The sequence below is a fragment of the Rhineura floridana genome, chromosome 3 (genome assembly GCF_030035675.1).
Source record: "Rhineura floridana isolate rRhiFlo1 chromosome 3, rRhiFlo1.hap2, whole genome shotgun sequence".
NCBI classification, from domain to species: Eukaryota; Metazoa; Chordata; class Lepidosauria; order Squamata; family Rhineuridae; genus Rhineura; species Rhineura floridana.
In genome coordinates, this window is record NC_084482.1 from 129139694 (window position 1) to 129165809 (window position 26116).

Consider the following 26116-nt stretch of genomic DNA (forward strand, 5'->3'; position numbering starts at 1 on the left):
AGAGCAGGGTGGCAGAGGCAGGGAGAAATATGAAGACAACAGGGGGGAGCACACAGTGTGATTTGCTGTGGGCCCTGCGTAACCCTGGGGACAGTCCTGTTTCAGGCAACACAGGCAAAAAGGTATCCGTCAGACAGAGCAACATGGTGCTCTAGTCCTATGCATCTTCAGCTCTGTCAAAGTAACAGTGTCTAAATTAGCCGGGATATGAGCGATTTTATCTGCAACATGCCTAGCAAACTGGTCTGTGCAGCTCCAAGATGTTGCAACATAGGAATCAGAACACTGATCCATCTAGCTCAGCACTGACTGACAGCTGCTCTCTAGGGTTCCAAACATGAGGGTTGTATCCAGCATTGCCATTCAACTTGTGCAACAGATGTCCACATTCACAATGGAATTCTCGCCTTTCCCCTTCAGCCCCCCACACCCCATCAAAATATGCTCCAGAGGGCTGTGCGACCCTCTAGAATAGATTTTGGGGGTGCATGGGGAGAGAAGAGGAAGTCCCATTGTGCAAGTGGAACATCACTCACATGTTATATATATACAGTGTCTTTCTTGGCCCTACCTAGAGACCAAGAACCTGGAGCCTGCTGCATGCAAAGCAGATGCTCTGCCACTGAGCCAGGGCCTATTCCCCAAAGGAAATGCACCCCCTGACAGAGTGCCACTAAACGACACTGAGGAGATGCAGTGGTGATGGTGAAGATCTCCTTGCCATCATCATCACCACAGAATAAGAGCACGGATGGATGCTTCATGGTGTTTGCCCATAATTGTCACCATTCTTCTGGCATTTCTGTTCTAGTCATTGGGTGAGCAATTTCATCACTCTCAGCTCTTCTATATAAGAAGGGACTGAATTAAGGACATCTAGGAATCATATTGCTAGCCTGGGTCATCCCTCCTTCCAAGTGGAGACTTTAGCTTCAGTAGGACCACCAGCTACATCTGCAGGAAAATGCCTAAAACCCCAGCAAACAATATGGATTCAACAGCCTCCTAGGGTGGACCTGGACCATAGGAATTAATCCTCCACTCCTTCCAAGATCTTGGGTAGCCTTAAGGTCCAAAGTGATCAGGTGATGATTTGTCAATGCCAAACGACATTTCTGATTTCCCTCACCCACATATCACTTCCCCCCCAAGTGCAGACAGAAAGCCCACTCCAAAGTATATCACATACACCAGGTTTACCCTGTATACAGCAGATGGTCCTCATGTAACCCTAATGAAGGATCCACAAATAATTCCAATCTCACCATCAGGAATCAACACAGCTAAGAATAGGTCCTGCTCATTTTGATTCATGTGTCCCTTTGTCCTAGCAGAGGCAGAGTATTTTCATCACTTTCTGCACTGGTGAAAAACAAACAAACCCAGAGGGTACAGTAATAAATAGGCAAAGAACCAGAGGCTCTTTAGTGTGCTTCCCCTGGCTCATCAAATCACAGTCTGTTGTAGCTGTTACTCTACTGGACAAGAAGGATTCTGCCAAGAATGTTGCTTAGACTGTATATGTGAGATCTAATTGATGCTCTCACACTCAAAGAAGGGCTTTGGAGTCAGTGGAGACATCTGCTAATGGAAGAGGAGGGAAACAATTTTTGTTCTGTCTGGTGGGGGGTGTCTCCCTATTCTGGAGCTTATTTTCAGGCGACGCCAGAGGAGGAATCAGCAAAGCTTCTTCTCCTATTAGCAGACACTGCCACTGAATCAAAAGCTCTCTTATGAACACAAGGACACCAACTAGAATCCACCCTATGCACTTACTATAGAAAACTGTTACATACCAGGCAAAACACTGATAACCATTTACCAAGTAAAACTCTTCAGGGTCAGCAAACAGGAGGCAGAGCAAATAAAACCTACACTTGATTTCACATAAATATTTTAATAACATCTCAAATACAGGAACATATTGCAATGAGTATCTTACATTATGCAGAGACTTCCAAGTACCATGAAAGAAAGGGCTATTGCATTCAAAGAATACTGTGGTACCCAACCCTCACAAATACCTGCAGCACTTTTTTTAAGGAAAATCATCAGCACTACATTATCAAAGAGCCTCCAAATGCAGGGCAGAAGGGAACTAGTAATAATATCCCACTTCCTTCCCAAGAACATTCATACTAAATATAATATGCCTTTCAGAAACAGCCCATGATCAAAGTGAATGTTTATACCAAATATGCAGTCAGTTAATTCTCGAGTGCCTGAGAATTGCAAGGATTTCAGTTAATGGCACTTCATGGAGCATATTGTTGCCTTTGGACGCATATTACATTTTCTAGTCTTTTTTATTTTTTGCTTCAGTGATGAGAATGTTTAAGAGCCAATGCTGTCAGTGAGAATAAGAAATCCAGTACCATTTAACGGCAGCAGCACTGCAAAATATAGAGCAGCCTTTGCCAACTTCCAGATGTTTTGGAATACAGCTCCCACAAGTCCCAGCCAGTGCACTGTTTTGGGAAGATAGGAGTTGTGGTCCAAAACATTTGGAAAGCACCAGGTTGGCAAAAGGTGGAATAGAGCTTCTGAAGTATTGGCACAGCTGCTGCCTGCTAAAGAGCTGTCTGACATATTGTCAACCTTCAACCACAAAGAAACACATCAGAAGTGGTTTGAGTCTGATGTGAACAGACCTATTGTGTATCAATGGAGCAAGGTTATTTTCCAACAACTTAGAATCTGGCCCGAAGGTTCGCTTTATTATCAGCAATCTCTGTGGAAAGCCATCAATACGATCCAGGATTGCTGTCTTACAGATCTGGACTGAAACAAAAATTCAATTAAAATCAACTGTGAATCGTAGATTCGTCTGAGCCCTTGGAGAGTTTTTTAAAAAGGATGTTAAGTTGGCCAAGGGGAGGGAATTGCTTTTGTGTGAATGCCCTTCAGAAAGAATTTCTTGACTAAGAACGGTTTCATGATCCCATAATCCTATGTGATTATATACATCTCAAAAGGGAAGAAGATACACAGGGAGTAGGAAGAATTAAAACTAGCTGAAAAGTTCCAGGTTATGGAGATCCACACTGTATACTCACATAGCCAGTGAGATGCATTCTACACCTCTTACACAATAGTTTTGCAGGTCTAAAGAAGACCTGACCTGCAAACTGCATGCACTGGAGGAGAAAAAAACCCATATTCAGTGACAATACATTGATAGCACTGGTATACAGATGCATGCCTGGCATATATCACACTACTAACTCATCTGTGCGACAGCAGGATGTCTTAACATACCATGAATCTAGCCTCATGTGAATTACAGCCTTCCTCTTGCACAAAACAACTGTGCCAAACAAAGAAGTCCATCCAGAGAGGAAGGAGAAAATGAATTTAGAACACGAAGGATGAAAGTGATGGGATTTTATTTATTTGTTTGTTTACTTATTGCTTCTCAATATTAAATCCCATTTATATATATATATATATATATGTATTAAACCACCCCTGGTTTAACTCTTGCTGCTTGAACCTAACATCCTCCACTATACATTCATTGCTAGACAACTGTCAGAACAGAATGCTTTGCTTATGTCATCAGTTCAGCCAAACCTATATAGCCAAGGTAGTTGGTGACAGAATGGTAGACTCCAAAACACCAGTTGTGGGTAGTTTGTAGACTGTTCTTTTTGACCTTTCCCCACACTATTTGTTGGGTTTATGGTAGATAACTATGCACATCCTCTTCTTGGGGGAGGAAAGTGTGGGGTGTGCAGGCAGGGAGCTATGATGTTGATTTTCACAGTGATTATGGATTTGTATCTGCCAAGTTCCAGGTTTTACATTTCTCTTTGTACAATGATGACATCATAGGACAACTGCAATTGCCAGCAGCAGGAGGATCCAAAATCAGCTCTCCAATTTTCCATCAAGATCCATTTTTCCCTATGATGATTGTAATTGTATGCCGCTCTGCTTTTTGACCTATTTGTTGCAGCTGTTTTGTGTAACGAGCGCTTGGTTTGCCTCCTTAAATGTGGAAATATTATGAATCTAATAAATAACATAAATAAATAGCCAGAGGATTCAGAAACAGGCACAGACACAATCGGACAACAAAGGCTGTGACTGCAAATTCCTGAGTACATAAGTCATCAGTGGACGTAGGGAGAGGAAAACAAACTTATTGTATTCACAGTTCTAGAAGAAAATGTCAGTATTTCCAAACCCAACAGAACCTGTCCAGTAGAGACAATGTGGGCCTTCTTAGTTCAACACTTGCCCTTTTGCATCCACACAACTATTGTTCCCTTATGTTCTACATCAGCCTTCACCTACCTGGTACTTCTCAGATGATTGGAACTAAAAATCCCATTAGCCCCTTTCTGGCTGGAGCTGATGGAAGGTGTTGTCCAAAACATCTAGATGGCACCAAATTGGCAAAGGCTGTTCTAGATAAATGGTAATCCCTCCCTTCCTTGGCCCTATGAAATAAGTGGAACAAAACAGAATCTAAATTCTGTATCCCCAGCCCTCTTGAGCATTCTATTTTTAGTGGATAGCATATAAATTATCTTAAGACATAAATAGATAACACCCTCCTCCTCCCCCCAAAAAAGCAGGTGTGCAAAAGAAAACTATGTAGATTATATGCATGGAGGTTTGCCTACTTTGTATGATTTATTCAAATTAATTGGCCTTAGTTTTCATAAAATTTGGAATATAGCATGAAATACTAATGATATCCCCCTGCCAGGTCAAAACAAGTATTTAACGTGTAGAATTCTTCTGTAGTCTTTGCTTTTCTTGTAATGTTCTCACCTATTTTGAAAAGGACAAAAAAGAACCTTGAATGCAGATCCTGGGGAGTAGATAGATCAGAATTAGGCTTTTAACTATTCTGTATGGAGATGAACCAGTTTCTGATTAAGTATATGCAAGAATATGCATGTGCACACAAAATTATTTCAAAATCAGTTCTTCTGTCAACACTCATTCTTTGGCTGAAGGAGGATGAGATGAATCATCTCAAAATCCATGAATTTAAGTATTGCTGCTTTTACTTCTAAGACTCTCCTCTCTGTAGTATCAGTTAAGTGCTCAGAAGAGGTAGCACTTCTGACAGGAAGTGATAGGAGAGCTCCCTGCTTCTTCAAGCTACGCTCTACTGCACTGCCTTGCAAATGATTTCCGAAGACTAGCTAGCAGAACATCTGTGTTGGAAAAAACTAGTGAAAGTTCACAAGGAAATTTCTGGACCACAGAGCCATGCTTCAAAGCAGCATCTAATACCCAAGAGGAACATGAGACAACCAGGTGCACACAGAGATGCCCAGAGATAGTATCATATGCTTGTGTCAACAGGACAGAGCCCAGGCTTCCAGCTCCAGGAAACTGCACCCACATAACTGGCAACAGGAGTCATCTTTTGAGTCTGCATTGAGTGGCTTGGGTTAACCTGCAAGACTCTGAAGTTAGGATACTCAGACAACAACCCAATGGAAGGCAGCCTTGGAAACAGATGCTCTTGTTCCCATCTCTAGCCTGTCACTATATATGTTCTGATCAATTTATCTACAAATAACCTTCCATCTTTTATCACACACAGCTTGGTATCAGTATTACCAATCAGACTCTGAGTGTAGTAGCATAGGGTACTTTGATGGCAACAGAATTCCTAACAGTCTTCACATTCTGGAAAGACACTGGTTCCCAGCACTTTCTCCTCAGCTGGAATCAATGGTCGCCACCCATGACAAGTTGCTAATTGGCTAGTGTCATTCTCCTGCATCTCAGACAGAGGAAGCACTGTTCAAGCATTGATGGCATTTGCAACATCTGTGAACACAAGGCGACTAGGTCTCTGGAGCACTCCTTGGTTTGTCTGCAACAAAAATCAGAAAGATACAAAGAGAAAAACACATTTTAAAAGGAATTTGTGTGTACTTTGTCCTCATCTGCATCTCTGTATTCACACCATTAGTTGTATTAGTCTAAGGATTCGTACCATTAGTTGAATTCATACCATTGACTGAATTAGTCTAAGGAAAACCTGGAATGGCAAGCTTATGACAGAAGTATAGTAGCCACATTCTTCAGGATGCAAGTATCATCTTGCGTAATGGCCTTAAAAGTCAATTCACAAGTAATCTCTTACTCTCCAATGGGAGGCAGGAAGTGGTTGTCCACAAACAAATACTGTTAAGAGGGGGGGAAAGGGGGAGGGAGATAAACCCAAAACCAAATGCAGGAGTTGCAACTGCTACTGTCATGGCACCAGAATTAAATAGGGAAGGTGGGATCAGGAAACACACCAGGAGAGACACCCCCCCAAACATCCACCTTGCTGGAGGTTCTTCAGGATGGGACCCCCAAGAGCCAGCACTCCTGGCATCTGCTTTACCCAAGGAGGCAGCCCTGCTGTCCTCCTCCCCACAGGATGGCACTCAGCCACTACCACTCCATAGCCAGGGACAGCAGGAGGCTCTCCAGTCCTACCAGTTGTTGTTATGTGTCTTCAAGTTGATTTTGACTTATGGTGACCCTATAAATCAGTTACATCCAAGAGGATCTGTTCTGAACCACCCTGTTCAGATCTTGTAAGTTAAGGTCTGTGGCTTCTTTTATGGAATCAATCTATCTCTTGTTTGGCCTTCCCCTTTTTCTACTCCCTTCTGTTTTCCCCAGCATTATTGTATTTTCTAGTGAATCATGTCTTCTCATTATACGTCCAAAGTATGATAACCTCAGTTTCATCATTTTAGCTTCTAGTGATAGTTCTGATTTAATTTGTTCTAACACCCAATATGTTGAACTTTGGCTTTTTTTAAAAAAATCAAACAAAATTGCCTCAAGGTTGATAATTTTTTGCAGAACTGACTTCATAGGACTGAACCAGTAGCTCTTGATCTCCTTAGTTATCGGTATGAAAATGATCAGGTTCTTTGTGGGTGTGAGTTTGTCTATCTCATCACATAAGCCAAGATAAATTTCCGCCAAGATGTATCTAGTGATCTATTATAGGATAGGTTCTGGCACAAGAGAATGGTCTACTCTGTTCAGTTCACGCCCCTTGCACATAAACATGCCAGATCTTCCTGTCCCCACTGGCTATACTTTTGGAGAAAATTTATAGACAGACAGAGAAGTGTGAAATCAGCTAAGGGTTCTACTCTCCCATGCTCTGACCAGGTCTTTTTGGAAGTCATGACTTAATTCTGGAACTTGTTTTCTATGCAAAAGCTTAATTTGAAGCATGGAAAGCCGTAACAGGAAAAAAGGTTTCTTCTGAACATGTGCAAAGTGTTTCTCCCCTCATCACTTTTTTAGACAATGATATTTTTACAGAACTCTATATAATCTTAACTTCCTGGGCTGAGCATATGCCATGAACCTTAATTCTTAGTGTATGCTCACCTGGCTGAGTTACTACTTTGCACCTGGCTATCACTGGAGTACCTCAAGGTAAAAACAAAACAAAAATAGATCCTGCAGGCCTGCTCACACCTGCTTTACATGTAGGAGATGCCAGGTTCAATCCCCAGAAGCTCTACCTAAAGGATTTCTGCCTGAATTCTATCTTAAGCCTTAGACAGTCAAGAGTAAACAATACTAGGCTATGTGGACCAATGGTCTGATACAGTATAAAGCAGTGTCATATATTCAGGACAGGAACATATGAGAACAGAGCCAGTAAATAAATTCAGAGTCTTCCAGGAGAAGTGTCTTGAGAAACGCAGCCATTACTATTTTTTTTTCTTCAGGCTCTACTGTTGCTACTTGACATTTTCACTTAAAAAAGGTTTTTAATCCAAACCTCAGTTGTTCATGTGCATTCAGGTACCACCTATTACAGTTTATAAGCATCAGAGAATCTGATCCTGTGTGCACTTATTGGAAGTAACTCCCATTAAAAATTAGCATGTTTTGGGTTGTGAGTGCAATAAAAATTAGAGTGACTTCAGCTAATCCTTTATCATTGCTTAAATAAACCTGTAATTTTTGACACTAAAATTGACTGAAGATGCCAAATCCACCTACGTACTTTGTAAATGGCAAAATAGGCTTCAGGAGGAAAAGCAGCACAGACAATCCTCTCCTACCCTGATGTGGTTCTAGCCTAGAGGCATGCAACATGGATGACCACAATATCCCCTTAAGACATCAACCTACAAATGCCTAAGGAAGTAACAGCATTACCTTGTTCTGGGAAGCCTGCAAAGAAGCAGCATCTCTGCCATGCTCCAACAGCTCTTGTTCCAGCTCATCCTGTTCTTCAGCAGGATCAAAGTTGTACATGGGCATGAGCTGGTGTCGTAACTTTTCTAATCTACTAAGAGAAACGGACAGAGAAAAAATCCACCACTGCAAAGTTATCAAACTGAAGAGAAACATCAACTTTCCTGTCTTTGCTCAGCAACCATGTAGAACTTCAGTCCTTTGAGCAAATACCGTATCAGCAAAGTTGCATTTAAGTTGCAACTTACTGTATGCACTTACCTGGGAGACAATCCCACTGAACTCAAAGAGACTAACTTCCAAGTAGGCACATATAGGATTGTGCTATTAAAGTTGGAAAGGTAATCTTGGCCTTGGTTCAGTCTCTGTTGTTTAAATGTGGAGGTTATTATGGGAGATTTTAAAATACAGAAGTAATCAGGCTCTAAACACTACTTTACCAAATGCACAGGGCACTTACCGCTTCCTCTTCCTGATATACAGAACCTAGAAAAACAGAAAAACATGTTGGTAGTAAGTAGGAATGGAGTTTGGTAGCTGGTTCCTATCCCTTTGAATGTTGACAATCCAGCTTTCAGTACAGATCTGCCATTTTTTGTTCCTGATTGTTTGCACAATTGCTGGTTGAAATTGCTGAGCGAAAAAAATTATGTAGTTGTTAACAAAAATGCTAATGAAAATGCTTATGCTGTAGGCACTTGTTCCACTGAATTAAGAATGCATCAGCTTAGAGGAAAGCTAATTGCAAAGGCAATAATGTAAAATTCGGAGCCGTGCCGATGACAGCCACGGCACGTTGCAAGAAATCAATGCCGGTCTGAAAACAATGTGGATTGTCGGATTATGTCAAAATCCAGTAATCTGATATAGCAAATATTCTTCCCCATCCCTAGCTGTAAGTAGAGGAGGAAGTTTACACCAGTTCCTAGGAAAATATATGATTCATATACATGCCTACTCAGAAGCAAATTACACTGAGTACAATGGGGTTTACTCCTAGGAAAGTGGGTGTAGGATTGTGGCCTTAATGTTTGATATTCTTGCACATTGGAGAAATTTAGTTGGACACACAGTTTTCTTTAACTCCTACTCATAGCAAGATTTAAATATTTTCCATAACCTGGCAGTCTTTCCCAGGAATGTTTTAGGGTCGTTCTCAGATCATAGCACACTTGTACTGTATAGTATACCTAACATATTGGCCAAGCATGCACACAGACACACAGGCTGTCCATTCATTTCAACAGAGAGAGCAGAGCAGGGGTAAAGTCATCCAGGGTCTTAGACCCCTTACATTTTTGGAAACCAGGTCCCAGCAGGATCCCTATGTCTCTAGCATCCTGTGAGACAATCAGCGTGAAAGGGGAGTGCATTAGCCACTGAAAAGAGTCTTCTAACTCGCTTCCTTGTTATTTCCTGCTAATTGGAGCAAATCAGAATAAAAGGAGTTCCCATTAGTTCCTATGTCAAAAAGCCAAGCTGTGGAGAGTAAGAATTGTAAAACAGTGAATCGTAATGATAACATCCCATCCAGCAGGAGATAAATGTGTAGACAATGAATTCAGTAATTCAAACAATGTATCTGATAGTGAGAAAGGACAGTCAAATGGTGACAGCGATAGAGAAGCAGAAAGCAGTATTCAAGCATGGCCAGATTATTCTACTTAGAAGATTGTATAAGCTTAGAATGGGTTGTGACTGTGAGGAGGCATGGCTATGACTATTATGGAGGGACCCTGCACTTCTGAATTTGCTACTACACTACTGGAGCACAGCTTCACATACAAAGGAAAAGCACAGACAGAGCTGACTTGAATATGAATGAACTGAGCAGCTCTTGCTGAGCAGACTTTCGCAGCCCCCAAGTCTACAAGAAATTGGTGTATGGGTAGGCACATGTATATGACTTGTTTAGTACATTGATTCTGAATGCATAGGGCATTATATTTCCTTATGAATTACCAAATGTAATAATAATAGAATCACAGAGTTGGAAGGGGCCTATAAAAGCCATCAAGTTCACCCCCCTGCTCAATGCAGGAATCCAAGTTAAAGCATATCCAACAGGTGCCCATCCAGCTGCCTCTTGAATGCCTCCAGTGCTGGAGAGCCCACCTCCTCCTGAGGTAATTTGTTCTATTGTCGTACCGCTCTAACAAGATGTTTTTCCTGATGTTCACTCGAAATATGGCTTCCTGCAACTTGAACCTGTTATTCTGTGTCCTGCACTCTGGCACGATCACAAAGAGATTCTGGCCCTCCTCTATGTGACAACCTTTCATGTACTTGAAGAGTGCTATCATATCTCCCCTCAGTCTTCTATTCTCCAAACTAAACACGCCCAGTTCTTTCAGTCTCTCCTCACAGGGCTTTGGTTCTAGTTTTCTGATCATCCTTGTTGCTCTCCTCTGAATCTGTCTGCATCCTTCTTAAAGTGTGGTGTCCAGAACTGGACATGGTACTCAGGATGAGGCCTAACCAGTGCTGGATAGAGGTGAACCAATACTTCATACAATTTGTAAACTATACATGCAGCCCAAATTAGCATTTGACTTTTTTGCAGCCACATCACACTGTTGGCTCATATTCAGCTTATGATCAACAATTCCAAGATTCTTCTCACATGTAGTATTGCTGAGCCAAATACCCCCCCCAATCTTATAACTGCATTTGGTTTCTTTTTCCTAGGTGTAGAAATCAAGGCAAAATATTAATGACTAATATGGTCCATGGATTTCAATGGAAAGGACAACTAAGAGTACAATCCTATACGTTTACTCAGAAGGAAGCCTCCTCCTATGTATGTGTATATTGGATTTCAGCCTAATTTACAATGCAATCCTAGATAGGTTTACTTAGAAGAAAATCCTACTGTGTTCAGCTGAACTTACTCCCAGGCTGCAATCTTATACATGCATTCACCTGGGAGCAAGTTCCATTGAACTCAACGTGGCTTACCTTTGAGTAGGCATGCACTGGATCACACCGCATGTCTGGATCCAACTCTGTATCTATTCCTTCAATTTAAACTGGTTTAATAATTTCCTTTCCTAGAGAATAGCAACTGTGATGGGGAGGCACCTTGGATCTCTAACAAGAAAACTTTTAACACCCAAACTAGACAATTATTCTTTGGATAATTTCTTCTTTGGAAGAAAGACATGCCTTTAAACTGATTATATGCCCAAGGACAGGCCCTGACTTAGGCATTTTTGTACCCTATTTGAAATATTAAAGTGGGGCTCCTGCACTAAGCAATCCCACCCTCCTGTAGGAACCACAAAAGGGCAATGTCTTACCATAGCAACAGCCAATCCAATCACAGTGATGATGCCAAAGGACAGCAGCATGGTCCCCATGCCAGGGCCATTGCCAGAGACATCCAGAATTTTGGTGCTATTAAAGCCACTGGTTTCAGGGGTCATCGTAGCAGTTTTTGATCCAGTCCCATCCACAGTCGTTCCATGGTCTGACTCAGAAGCGGTACTACTACTGTGGTACAAAGTGTTCACAGTAGATGTACTGTAATTCATATTGGGCCAGAACTTTTTGTCCTCTTCTCCTTGAATGACTTCTTGAAACGACAAAGTTCTTAATTTTCTGCTACAAAGTGCACTGCTTCTTCTCTTTGGTCAAGAAGCCTGACAGGAAAGCTCTTTTCTTGCATTTTCTTTAGTGGCTCTTCCAAACTGAAGCCCTAATGGCTAATCCCTAGCAACAGGAGGGAAAGAAAAAAAGAATCAGTTATTACATCCCAAGTTATCCTTAGAGCAACTCTATAAAGTAAACTGGTATTCTCATGTCTGCATTCCAGATGGAGAGCTGAGAAAAGGGGGATGCCTAAGACTCGGCCAGTGTCTAATATTCAATTTTTTGGGAAGGTAATACAGCGTGCAGTGGCCTCCCAGCTCCAGGGATTCTTGGATGAAACAGAGTATCTAGATCTATTTCAGTCTGGTTTCAGGCCTGGTTATGGGACAGAGACGGCTTTGGTTGCCTTGGTGGATGACCTACACAGAGAGCTGGACAGAGGGAGTGTGTCCCTGTTGGTTCTCCTGGACCTCTCAGCGGCTTTCGATACCATCAACCATGGTATTCTTCTGGGTCGCCTTGTGGGGATGGGACTCGGGGGCACTGTTCTGCAGTGGCTCCGTTCCTTTCTGGAGGGACGAACCCAGAAGGTGGTGCTGGGGGATTCCTGTTTGACCCCTTGGCCGCTCCCCTGCGTGGTCCCTCAGGGTTCAGTTTTGTCTCCTATGCTATTTAACATCTACATGAAACTGCTGGGAGAGGTTGTCCAGGGGTTTGGGGTTCAGTGCCATCAATATGCTGATGACACCCAACTCTATTTCTCCTTTCCACCTACTTCCAAGGAAGCTGTCTCGGTTTTAAACCAGTGCCTGGCATCAGTGGTGGACTGGATGGGGGCGAACAAATTGAACCTTAATCCAGGTAAGACAGAGGTGCTCCTGGTTAGTCGTAAGGTGAATCAGGGAATAGGGATACAGCTGATGCTGGATGGGGTTACACTCCCCCTGAAGACACAGGTCCACAGTTTGGGTGTGCTCCTGGACTCAGCTTTAAACATGGATTCCCAGATTTCTACGGTGGCCAGGAGTGCTTTTGCACAGTTGAGCCTAGTGCACCAACTGCGCCCGTTCCTTGAACCGTCGGACATGGCCATGGTGACACATGCCTTAGTTACATCCTGCTTAGATTACTGTAACACACTCTATGTGGGGCTGCCTCTGAAGACTGTTCGGAAACTTCAGCTGGTTCAACATGCTGCAGCCACGTTGTTAACTGGGGCTGGTTACAGGGACCATACAACTCCCCTGTTGAAAAAGCTCCACTGGTTGCCAGTCTGTTTCCGAACACAATTCTAAGTGCTGGTGATGACCTATAAAGCCCTATACAGCTTAGGTCCAGGCTATTTATCAGACCATATCTCCCTGTATGAACCTGCCTGGGCCCTGAGATCTTCAGGACAGGCCCTTCTTTCCATACCCACTTCCTCTCAAGTTCGACTGGTGGGGATGCGGGATAGGGCCTTCTCGGTGGCGGCCCCTAGGCTGTAGAATTCTCTCCCTAGGGTAGGGTTGCCATATTCCAGTTCCACAAATCCGGGCAGGTTAATTTGTATATTATGTAAAGTATTTGCATATTATGCAAATTATTTGCAAATTATTTGCATATTATGCAAATATTTGCATATTAATACTTGGATTGTCCAGTTGTTTTGTTTTTGTGCCTAGGAATTACCACCAAAAACTGGGAAAAGATGTGAGAAATCTTTTTTTTAAAAGCAACATTTTTAGCCTTAAATGCCTAGACTCTAATTTCCAACACTATGGAGTATTTATTGATTGATTAAGAGAATTTATATCCTGCCCTTTTGCTGTTAAAAACAGAACTCAGCACAGCTTACAAATATAATAAAAACAATAAAAATACACAATCAATATTATAAAAACATAATAAAAACACAAAATAGCAACAAACGTAAAGTAAGTCAGGGCAACAGTACGGTTAACCATATACGATATATTTCAAAGATGTGGTGGGTGGAGAAAAACAAGAAGCCAAAATGTTAGGAAAAGGAGTCTTTCACACCACATGCTCAGTTCTAAATACTGTTGCAGCAAGCTTTATAAGTTCCTCCAGTATTCCACTGGTGCAGGCACTCAGACATTCAAAGTATCTGTATGTTTCTTAGGTTTTATAAAAGCAGAGCTTTGCTTAACTCAAAATTTCTTCTCCCTTTGATCAACCACATCTACACAGGTTCCACCTCCATACTCAAAATGAAACTGGGCCTGGAAGTGTGCAACAACCCCACACATACCTTGCTAATTAGATTACCAATGCCAGGATGTCTGTCTTATGGACTACTCTCCTGCTCCCCCCTCCCCCGGGCATCATGAAAGACCCAGTCCTGGGCTCAGAAAGAAAATAAATATCTGGTCCTCTTCAAAGTATTGATAAGCCTCTTGTTTTAATTGAAATAATAATTATAAATTCTTGTTCTTATCACTAATGGGAGTTAATTATCTTGCATATGCTGCTGTTGCTTCTATGGCTGTAACGGAGTGAGGTTAAAGATAAGTGAAATGCAAATAGGAAAAAAACAACACAAAAGGCAGTAACACTTTCCTAAGTGTAATACCATACCAACCACAACAAGATTCCTATGAGTAAGGCAGAAAACTAAGCATCTCACAACCAAAAATATGATAAATGAAGAAATATTTATATAAAAGCATGACTATCAAATATATTTATTATTTACACAAACTGTAAAGATATTTATAGTGCAATCCTAGGTTTATTTATTCAGAAGCAAGTCCCAGCGTATTCCGTGGGGCTTACTCAAACAGGGACAGAACTGCAACCTCAAGTGATAAGCAACTTCATTCACACAACCTAAAATTCCAAATCATGCCACTTTACGCTGTTTTGCAACTGTTTATACTTGTTTTTATGGTTATTGGATTTTAAATGGCTTTATTTCTTGTTGTGAGCTGCCTTGGTTTCCAACCCTACCTCACAGGGGTGTCAGAAAGATTCCATACACGCACACGCAGACACTGCAGATGTACAAATACATACAGCCCATATAATAGTTTATTGTCAAACCAGTTGGTCATTGCAGAAAAATCAGTATTAGTTTTTTAAAAAATCAGTATTACTTTCCTACAGAATAAAAACTGTAATACCTAAGTAAGCCCTGCCTACTTGCTTTAAAATAGGACTGGAGGGCACAAACACAATTCTTTTTTACATTCACTACAAAGTCCCATTGATTTTCAGCACATTCATAACCGTGTCTACTCAAAAGTAAGTCCTATTGAATTCAATGGGATTTACTCTGGGCATATGGGATTAGCATTGCTTTTACAAAAAGCAAGCATTGGGAAAGTTTTCAAAACACTGCCCAAGATCTGACTCCTGCACACAAGAGGAAAAAAAACTGAAATGTATATACTTACCCAATTTATGAGATTTTCAGATAAACAGGGGGTGAAACCACCATTTTGTTTTCTAGACACTGCCTAAGGTCAATGAAACTGAAACACAATCCCTGATTGGCTGCAATCCTGAACGGGCGGGGTTAAAGCTACAAAGTGCTATACAGTACTGTTTAAAGAAAGATTTAACAGTCGGGGGGGGGCTGACGTTTTTATGTATATCTCGAGAACCGGGCCACCTAGAAACTTATTTTTTAAAAAAATTAAAGCTGAGAATCCGGGCCACCTAAAGGGCTAGCCGGGCGCCGGGTGGCATGCATAGAATCCGGGTAAAACCCGGCTAACTGGGCAATATGGCAACCCTACCCTAGGGATATAAGAATGACCCCCTCCCTGCAATCCTTCCGGCATCAAGCAAAGACTTTCCTATTTTAATAAGCTTTTGGTACTGATGGATGCTAAAGTTAGGACTGCTGGGACCTGAACTGCTAATGCCAAATATCACTATTTTAAATTGGCTTTGATCCTCTTTTAGCTATCAGCTTGAATGGTTTTAATATTGGATATAGTTTAATTCTATTTTAATGTAGATTTTGTATGTTTTAATTATAAGTGTTTTTATCTGGAAGCCGCCATGAGTTCCAGTGTTGGAAGGATGGCAGGATATAAATAAAGAATAATAAAAATTTCGTGGCTGAGCTGAAATTTGAACCAAACTGAAAGCCACTATACACAACACTAACTATGGAGGCCCTAGGCACGTCTACTCAGAAGTTAGTCTCACTGAAATCAGAAGCTGAACGAGTTTAAAGTTAACATTCTGTTTTGTTAAGGAGGATACACTTTTGTTACTCAACTCAAGCATTTGGGATGATAGAATGTGCTATAAAGATAAATGTGAGTGAGTGACATAATAGAGTATCATGTAACTTACCAGGTGGCCAGCTGACCTACTGGGGCCTCACATGACTTAGGTGGCAACCCAATTCATGTCTACTAAGAAGTGATCTCCATTGGATTCAATGGGACTTACTCCCAGATAAGTGTGTATTGGATTGCAGCCTTAGTCAGCTGATCTACAGAAATATTGGGTTGGGCTTTTCAGGCCTGAAAAGGGAAATGTAACTTTCATATGTGTAAATACACAATAAAATCACAAACATGCATGTAAAATTTAGACAATTTTATTTTACATTTTGTTTCCTGTTTATTTTACATTTGCTAATGAACACATTTATGCTACATTTGTATTTTGAATTTTATAATGTCATTTTAAAAAAAAAGTTGTTTATAAATTTAAACTATTTTTTAAAAGAAAAGGAAGTCTGATGTGAAAGCTATCTTTGGCCTAGCAGCAATATCAATCCCGCCTAGAGTGCTTAAATCTTCAGTCAGGAAAGAATACTGGTGAAAAAACTGGCTTCTAATTCAGATGCCCTAGAACTATCAAATATGCAGGCAGTGAGTTTAGGGAAGGAAATTTATGGACAAGCATCACAAACAGACAGAAATATCACTAATGATGATGGACAAAATCACATTAATAGATGCAGAGTACAAAGAATGTGTTTGTGTGTGCATGTGCGCACTTCTTGGTGACTAATTTACCATTTACAGAGCCAAAGATGAGGCATCCAAAGAATATCAGCGAACTAGAATGCAATAAAAAGAGACAATGGCAAGCCAACAGTGTGCTGATTTTTGAAAAAGCTTCTCTTACAAACATTTCCTACTCTGGTAACACAGCTGTCACATGGGGTTGGCCCAATATTTGGTCTGGTTCGGATTCCTATTCCTCACAGCTAGGCAAGTACTCAAGGCAAGATGTAACATCAATATCCACCTCCTGCTATTAATTCCCAATATTTCATAATCTGAGGTATATTGCCCTTTTTGCAATCATACTTAGTAATCATAGACAGATCTGATCTTCCTGTATTCAATCAAATCATTTCAACATATTTATTCTCACTATAACAATTTCCTGTGGCAATGAGTCTGAGAAAGTGACTAACTACAGTGCTTTTTTTTGTTTGTTAAAAATGAGGTACCGGTACTCATGTATTGATAAATATGCCATGGATGCCAGCACAATATGGCTGCTATGGGCAGCAAAAAAAAAAAAAGAGGTGACGGCACTCTGTTTCAATGAGTGCTGTCACACACAAAAAGCTCTGACTATGTACATACATTGTGTGAAGAAACACTTCCCTATGTGGTCAAGTTAGTTTCAATGAAAGAGCATAAATTCTTGAATTTTAAGAGAATGACAGTGCAATCCTATGCATATCTACTCAGAAATAAGTCTCACTGAGTTAACGGAGTCTACTCCCACCAGAGAGTAGTGGGTGTAGATTGCAGCCTGAATTATATTTTCACCCTGGTCACTCCATAGCATCCATTATTACAAAAAAGAATCCTCTTGAAATGCCTTTTTTCTGTGCTATAAGTCCCTAATGGTATTTATCATTGCAAGCCGCTTTGGGACCTAGATGGTGAAAAGTGGGATATAATTTTTAAAAATATACATAAAATTAAATGCTTAAGCCTTTCTTCTCTTCCCGTGCCCCAGAAAGTGTTCTTTTCCCTTTTCTACATCTCCTTCTCTAGCCACACCATGCTCATTTTGAAACAAAAAGACCTCAAATACACCCAACAAAAACCTATATAACGGCATTAAGATGCCGTGCTGTGAATGTTTACCCAGAATTCCCAGTGTTCCATTGGACTTACTCTCTAGTAAACATGCATAGTATTGCAGCAGCCTTGGTTTTATTTTAACCTCTTTGGTTTTATGACTGATGGCTGTATACTATAGCCAGCATGGATTTTTTGCATTCCGCAGTGTTAGATGGAAAACACCCTCCATGCCATCCCGCTACTTCCCATAAGCTCATTTCAAAACAAAACCTTATAAAATTTATAGTGCTGAACTCAGAAATGCTTGTTTAACAACCCTCTAAATTTTCATGGCGATACACAAAACAGTCAGCAAGAATCGAGAGTTCAAAGTGTAAAAAGAGAGAGAGAAAAACAGACCTGCTGAACTTCTGTCAGAGTTCTCATAATTTGTTGAAATTAATTAAAAATCAGTCATGTTCACAGAGTGCCTGTAATCCTATTACTGACCTTGCCCCATTCTCTGACTGTCGTCTTCTGCAGTTTAAAAGTTAAAAAAAAAATGCCTGGCTAATTTATAATTAAAGAAATTTTGGCTGGAACCCAATGATAGTGTTGGGCATGGTCAGTAAGAACCAACTGTCAGAGTTCTAAAAGCCAGACTCACAGCTGCTGCGCATGCCTAATCAGGGGGCCACACCCACAACAGACCTTTATTTCACTTTAGACAGTCATGGCTTCTCCCAAAGAATCCTGGGTGCTAAGAGGAGACTCCTGTTCACCTGACAGAGTTCCAGTGGCCAGAGTGGTTTAACAGTGAAGCTCTGTGAGGGGAACAGGGCATTTGCTAGCAACTCTCAGCACTCTTCACTAACTACACTTCCCAGGATTCTTTGGGGGAAGCCATGACTGTCTACAGTGATATAAAGGCCTGGTGTGGATGTGGCCAGGGACAGCTTTGGTTTAAATTTGGGTGGAAAACTACATGTGCCTGCTGTAGAATAAAAAGGTGGCGGAAACACTTAAAAAACAATGATACTGTTCACAATATTTTCCTTTCAGAAAGGGGCTTCCCCTCTGCCCAATACCTGCCTACCCAATCTCATCGCCCCTCCCCTCTCCCAGATCAGTTTCACCTATCCTAAGCATGATTGCACAAGAGTAAATCCCACTGAACTCAAAAAGCATGCAAATGCTCAAACCTGCCCTTCCCTCCTCCTCCCTCCCATCACCTCCCTGTTGGCCCTCCCCTTCTAATCCCCTCCTTCCCTCTCTCCCCACTCACCCATTCAGCCTTCCTTCTCTTCTCCTCCCTCCCCCAAAGTCAGTGTTACCTGTCCTAAGCATGATTTCATGGGAGTAAATCCCACTGAACTCAATAAGCATGCAAATGATCAAATCTACCCTCCCCCTCCTGCCTGCTCCCATCTCCCTCATCCCCTCGGCCTCCCTCCCCTCTCTCCTTCTCCCTTACCCCTGTCCTTCCTCCTCCCCTCCCTATCCCCTATAGTCAGTTTCACCTAGCCTAAGCATGATTGCAGGGGAGTAAACCCACTGAACTCAGGAAGCATGCAAATGATCAATCCATTCTCAGCAAACTTGCACAGGATCCTATTTCTTACCTCCCAGATTAAAAAGTAGAGAAATTCACTAATAGGCAAAAAACCTTGCAGTTCAAGAACATACCTATAGCCAACAGATAGTTCTGTAACTGTAAAAAGCAGAGAAACTGGGAAGCTATAATGAATGCACCAGGGGAGCAGGAGACCTGACCTCCTCTCTGATATATTGTACTGCCCTACAGAAGAAGAGGAGAGATTTTACGCAGAAGTATAGGAAGAAATTGATCATACACCAAAACAAGATGTTCTGATAATCATGGGGGACTGGAAGGAAAAAGTAGGGAACAGAGAAGAACTAGGAATTGTGGGGAAATAGGGCTTAGGAGATAGAAATGAAGCGGGAGAAAGACTTACTGAATTCTGTGAAACCAATGATTTGTTTCTTGCAAACACATTTTGAATTTAAACACACCAAAAAGATGACTGTACACGAGGACATCACCAAATGGTCAATATAGGAATCAAATTGATTATAATAGTAGCAGAAGATGGAGAAGTTCCATACTTCCTGCGAAAACAAGACCAGAAGCAGACTGCGATACAGATCATGAACTGGTGATATAAAAAATGAGAGTAAAGCTAAAGAAGAACAAAGCAATCATAATGCCAAAATACAATTTAAATAACATCCCAGAAGAATATAAAGATCAAATAAGGAACAGATTTAAATGTAGTTGACAGAAAACCAGAAGAACTATGGAGTGAAGTCAAAGACATTATCAGGGAAGAATGCAGAGACAATATTTCTAGTTAAAAAGAAAGACCTCAATGGATGACTGAAGAAACTCTTAAAATGGTTAAAGAGAGAAGGAAAGGAAAAGCAAAAGGAGATAGAAACATGGTTAGAACCCTTAATGCGATAATACAGTGACTAGTACGTAGGGACAAAGTACTATTACAATAGTTATACAGAAATAGAGGACAACAGAAAAGGTAGGGCAAGAACCCTATTCCAAAAGATTAGAGAAATTAAAGAGAAATTTAAACCAAGGGTACGGATGTTAAATAATCAACAGGGGAACACACTGACTGACTGAGATAAAATAAAAGGAAATGGAAGCAATACACTGAAGAACTATATAAAAGTGATGCAAGGAAGACAGGTACATTCATGGAGGAACCGTATGATGAAGAACCAGAAATTTTAGAATGCGAGGTGAAAGCTGCTCTTAAAATACTTGGAAGAAACAAATCATCAGGAATAGATGCCATATCAATAGTGTTGCTGAGACTGAATCTGTCCAAATTTTGACAAAAATTTGTCAACAAATATAGAAAAGAAAGCAATGGCCCACAGACTGGAAGCATTCAATATACATCCCAGTTCCAAAGAAAAGGGATCCCAGGGAATGCAGTAATTATTGAACTATTGCCTTAATATCCCATGCAATTAAAGTAATGCTCAAGATTCTACAACAAAGACTCTTACCATATATGGAGCGAGAAGTGCCAGACGTCCAAGCTGGATTTTGAAAAGGAAGAGGTACCAGAGATCATATCACAAAAATACATTGGGCAATGGAACACACCAAGACATTTCAGAAGAAAATCACCCTGTGCTTTATAGATTACAGCAAAGCCTTTGACTGTGTAGATCATGAAAAACTATGGAATGCTTTAAAAGAAATGGAGGTGCCACAGCATCCAATTGTTCTGATGCACAACCTATACTCTGGATAAGGGGCTACTGTAAGGACAGAATATGGAAAAACTAATTGGTTCCCAATCGGAAAGGGTGAGACAGGGGTGTATTTTATCACCCTATTTGTTTAATCTATATGCAGAACATATCATACAGAAAGCGGGATTGGACAAAGATGGAGATGTGAAAACTGGAAGAAGAAATATCAATAATTTAAGATATGCAGACAATACCATACTACTGAAACAAATGCTGATGAAAGTTAAAGAGGAAAGCACAAAAGCAGGATTACAGCTGAACACCAAGAAGACTAAAGTAATGACAACAGAAGATTTATGTAACTTTAAAGTTGACAACGAGGACATTGAACTTGTCAAGCATTATCAATACCTTGGCATAGTCATTAACCAAAAGGGAGAGAATAGTCAAGAAATCAGAAGAAGGCTAGGACTGGGGAAGGTAGCTATGAGAGAACTAGAAAAGGTCCTCAAATGCAAAGATGTATCACTGAACACTAAAGTCAGGATCATTCAGACCATGGTATTCCCGATCTCTATGTATGGATGTGAAATTTGGACAATGAAAAAAGCAGATAAGAGAAGAATCAGCTCATTTGAAATCTGGTGTTGGAGAAGAGCTTTGCAGATACCATGGACTGAGAAAAAGACAAATAATTGGGTGTTAGAACAAATTAAACCAGAACTATCACTAGAAGCTAAAATGATGACACTGAGGTTATCATAGTTTGGATGTATAATGAGAAGACATGATTCACTAGAAAATACAGTAATGCTGGGAAAAACAGAAGGGAGTAGAAAAAGAGGAAGACCAAAGAAGAGATGGATTGATTCCATAAAGGAAGCCACAGACCTGAACTTACAAGATCCAAACAGGGTGGTGTCTAACAGATGTTATTGGAGGTCGCCAATTCATAGGGTCATCATAAGTCAAAATAAACAAATTTGTAAAAGTTCAAACACAATTTGGGTTGGTCTTTTACAATCAAATCCACTTCCTGCGTAGTTTGGAAGAATTGGGTAACGTGCCTCCAAGCATATGGTGAGCGGTGGTAACACCTGCAAGCAGCCCAGATTACAGAAACAAGACATGTGCTGTGCAGATCTTGTTTTAGCAGGAAGGAAGCAACAATATTAAGACAGTTGATATCGTTCAGATAGTAACTTTTTATATGTCTGATTTACTTTGCAATTTTAGTGAAGTTTCCTATAGTAAATCATTTTCTTTTTCTTCTGTTTCTGTGAATATGTGAAGTACAGCAACAGTTTTGAACACTAAAAAACTCCAAAAACAACTGTGGAACAATGGCACTGACTAGCTTTCTGGGATGAATAATGAGAGAAATATAATTTTCTAGGTTAGATTCTCTTTATAAACAGTAGTAACACAGGAAAGAAGCAAAGAATACCACCAACAAACATACAAAAATGTAATTATCCATCTTTGGAGATACAGTCCTGATTACAGGTGTTGCCACCACTCACCATATGCTCAGAGGCTCATGTTACCAAATTCTTCCAAGATACATGGTAAGTGGATTGGACTGTGAAAGACCAACTCAGATTGTGTTTGCATTTTTACAAACTTGTAGGGCAGTACAATACCTCAGAAAGGAGGTCACGTCTCCTGCTCCCCTGGTGCATTCACTATAGCTGTCCAATTTCCATGCTTTTTAAAGTTTGATAGAAATATCTGGTGGGTATAGGTACATTCTTAAACCGCAGGGTTTTTTTTTGCCTATTAGTGCATTTATCTTAATACTGCTGCAGCCAAGTTGTCACCACAGTTAATATTTTCAGAGAACTTTCAACCATGACCGCAACATCCTTTCCTGAGCAGTCACCACCACTTCAAACCCCACCAGTCACTGTTCAATTGCTGTTAGGATTTTTTACCCATCACTTCACACTTATTAATAGTACACCTCATGTGTTATTCCTTTGCCCCACGTGCTCAATAAAATCTCTTCCTTGGCAGAAGAACATGCACAGAAAAATGAAGAAAACCATGGAAAAGTAAACAAAATTCAGATACTTCATTTACACAGATGTCTACTTTCTCAAGCAATCGATCCTTTCTCATTGTCCCCCATCCAATTCACTTTTGTAATTCTTCTGTGGCAAGAACTTTGTGGCCCAAACATGCAATAGAATTTTCATTTCCTGAGATTTTTTTTATAAATAGCCAGCCTGAGTTTTTGTATATCCAGGAGTGGAGAAAGGAACCATTTACGCGGGTTCCTAAAGGCCCTTTTGAATCTCAAAGCTTTTTGCCCGCTTTGTGGCCTTGCTTCAAGGTGCATTCATACAGAAAGTGTTGAAAAGGAACTTCATCTGAACACAGTTCTCCTTCTTGCAATGGATGAGGATGTTCACGAAAATCACTTCTGAACTAAATCCAGTTCCCACACCCATCCCATTTCCCCAATTGCTGCTTTACAGACAGGGAAAGAAGAGTGTGAAATAACGGATCTGAGAGAACTGAGCTGAGGGCAGCAAAAGAATTTAGGGTGGGTGTTATTGTAGGGCTGGTCGGCACTCCTCCCCATCATCAATCCCCGTGGCCTGCTCAGGAGATTAATCCCGTCCCGCTCATTCCTCCTTGCCGTGTGTGACTGTGCCGGACCCGGCAACAGCATAAACAAAATCATGACAGCAGCACTTACGGAGACGAGGCGTCGAGTCCTTTTGCTAATCCCAGACGTTCGCCTCGGTTTGGGAATACAGCCCCAGGCCAAGATCGATGGAGCCAAGGAGAGGACAATCACGCACACACTGCGAGCCGCCAGGAAATTGATCGGCTCGTTTTCTTTTGCCACTCAGGAGGTCCAGCTGGAGCCTCGCCTATAACTTGGGAGAGCGGCAGTGGCTAGGAGGGGCAAGGGGAGGGGACCGTGGATGCGTGTGCAGGAGGCAGAAGCTTTTGACTGCCTCCCTCTACAGAGAGCCGGCTTCAATGGCCGCCTAGACTAGGGAGCTCAGCATATCGGTTTGGCTTGCTGGAGACCGGGCTGCCGGGTGATCTCTGGAGCTTTGCTACTATTCAGATTACCTGCACCGGGACGCAAGAGGTGCTGCTACTGCCATGGTCTTATTTGCTTTTTTTAAAAAAGATGCTAGGAACAGCCCTCCCCTCCTGTCACCGGCCCTCTTGATGTTCTGCTTTGATCTCCCCTTTCCCCTGAGATTGGCTAGTAGCGGACAGCCTTGTGGCTCAGGATTGGCCATCTGGAGTGCCACTTACAACGGGAGGATCAGCGCTTCAAGCAAAGAGATGGGCTGCAAACTCAAAAGCGAAGCAATGAGAAACTGGGATTTGTGCGCGGATCACGCGGCCAGCCGAAGAAATCTTGCGTGCCCGGCAGGGCGAAGGAGGCACTTCGGACTGGGTTTCTCTTTGTAGCAGTTTCCCCTTCTTGCTCTGCCCTTGTCGAAGCAAAGCCATCACCAGGTGTAATAAGCTTTTTTCTTTTTGCAAAGTGCCTACTCAGCTGAACTGAATCTTACTGCGCATCCCTCTAAATCCATTCTCCTGATCAGGTTCCCGAACTATAGAACAACAAAGAAAACGTGTACATGTGGCATTTTGTAATTATGTTTCTCCAATTTGTATAAGATGCATTGTTGCTTCAACTAATTTTTACAGGCGGGTACTCTACACATGCTTATGCACATGTCACGATCCATCCGTTTGCTTCTTACAACGATATTAAGTGCTGCGAGACTTCCTCCGTATCCACCCCGCCCCAACAGTAGTATCGCTCACTGATGTCCAAAGCTATCCATCACTAGATCTGCGCTTCTACTCTTCATGTATACGGTACATAATCAAAACCGTTTCATGAGGAGTTGTTACTTGACACACACACCCCTTGGAGACCTTAACGAAGATGTTAAGAAAATGGCTTTAAGGGTAGACGTCCACTCCCTTCCTCACCCCGCCGCTAAATTCAATTAATGGAGCGATGCTCCTAATCTGTGTTTGCTTTATATAAACTAGAGTACTATAGTTATCTAAAAACATAACAAACCTCAAACCAAACTCACTCACAACATCAGAACACTGCCTGCGTGCACACCATTAGGCTGCAGTCTTATGCACAATTATTTGGAAGGCTCCATGAGCTCATTGGAAGAAAGGAAGGATATAAATGCAAAACTAAAAAAAATAAAATAAAATGAACACCGTGGGCCTTTATTAGGCTCCTGGCCCTTTTCCATACAACGGTGGCGGTGGGGAAGACACTTCTTCTTTTCCAGTGCTAAGCTGAAGGTTTAGATCTTAAGAAATATTGCACAGAGCAGAACTTACTTCCGAGTAAACTTGGAAAGACTGGGCTACCCGATTCCACAATATATCTTATCTTTCTTGAATCGTTTTCTACTAATAATGACTGTTTCAGTCGAATTGTTGTGACGGGCTCCTTGTCTTTTTCGCTCCGCTGTTACCTCTAGATAAGGATGCTTTTAGGAGGTGGGCTTTTGGCTCTTGAGGCGGAACTTTATTCTGACATCGTTGTTAGTTGGTACAGCTGGTTTGCATGTAGCCCTAACCGGAAGTTCACGGCTTCTTAATTTCGTAATTTATTTAAGAGTATCGTCTTCTGCTTTAGAAAAAGAAACACAGTTCTTTGATGCCTTTGTCACTTTACAGGTAAAAGGGAAAATGTATTTGTCGCCTTGTTTTGTGTCATTTATTAATGAAACGTTTATTTGATTCTGCTCAGATACATGGTTCATAAGAGATTTTGTATAAAGCTATGAGTAGCCTCACCTTCAGGGAAGCGTATGTTACTGATTTCTCTTTTGCTATCCTTTCTTTGAATAGGAATTCATTCTTAAGCCTGGCTTCATTTTCGTGTTTTATTCAGAGTTTCTTCCTATGACAGTCGGCGTGGCTGACTTCCTATATATTTTGCCCAACTGTATTGATTGGATTATGGAGCGTGCTGTGTGAGGGCAGAAGGTTTCTTCGAAGTGTGGAGGGGTTAACATGAAAATAATGCTTAAAGAAGGAACCAGTAAATCATTGCCTGCTAAAAGACAGGC

The 26116-nt window shown here is 41.3% G+C and overlaps 2 protein-coding genes across 11 annotated transcripts in view; one reads left to right on the forward strand and one right to left on the reverse strand.

Moving 5' to 3' along the window:
• Positions 1-1881: 1881 nt before the first annotated feature.
• C3H3orf18 (chromosome 3 C3orf18 homolog) lies at positions 1882-25595 on the reverse strand. Of its 4 annotated transcripts, XR_009761458.1 has the most exons (6): positions 25380-25595; positions 11499-11910; positions 8660-8685; positions 8161-8293; positions 5587-5845; positions 1882-4782 (listed from the first exon to the last, which is right to left on the reverse strand). XR_009761458.1 is itself a non-coding variant. In XM_061617874.1 (5 exons), exons 2-5 carry the CDS (start codon positions 11730-11732, stop codon positions 5774-5776), a joined length of 465 nt encoding a protein of 154 aa, XP_061473858.1. In that variant the 5' UTR covers positions 11733-11910; positions 25380-25595; the 3' UTR covers positions 1882-5773. The 4 variants fall into 4 exon arrangements, 3 of the variants coding, with proteins under 3 accessions (XP_061473858.1, XP_061473860.1, XP_061473859.1); XM_061617874.1 differs by having other exon boundaries at positions 1882-5845; XM_061617876.1 differs by having other exon boundaries at positions 1882-5845; positions 8161-8290; positions 25380-25592.
• Positions 23951-26116, forward strand: part of HEMK1 (HemK methyltransferase family member 1) — a 70668-nt gene continuing 68502 nt past the window's right edge. For 6 of the 7 annotated variants that reach the window (XR_009761457.1, XR_009761456.1, XM_061617868.1 and 3 more), the window contains exon 1: positions 23951-25721. The gene's annotated coding sequence lies outside the window, so the exon portion shown is untranslated. The remainder of the gene's footprint in view (positions 25722-26116) is intronic. The other variant, XM_061617869.1, reaches the window with a different exon arrangement.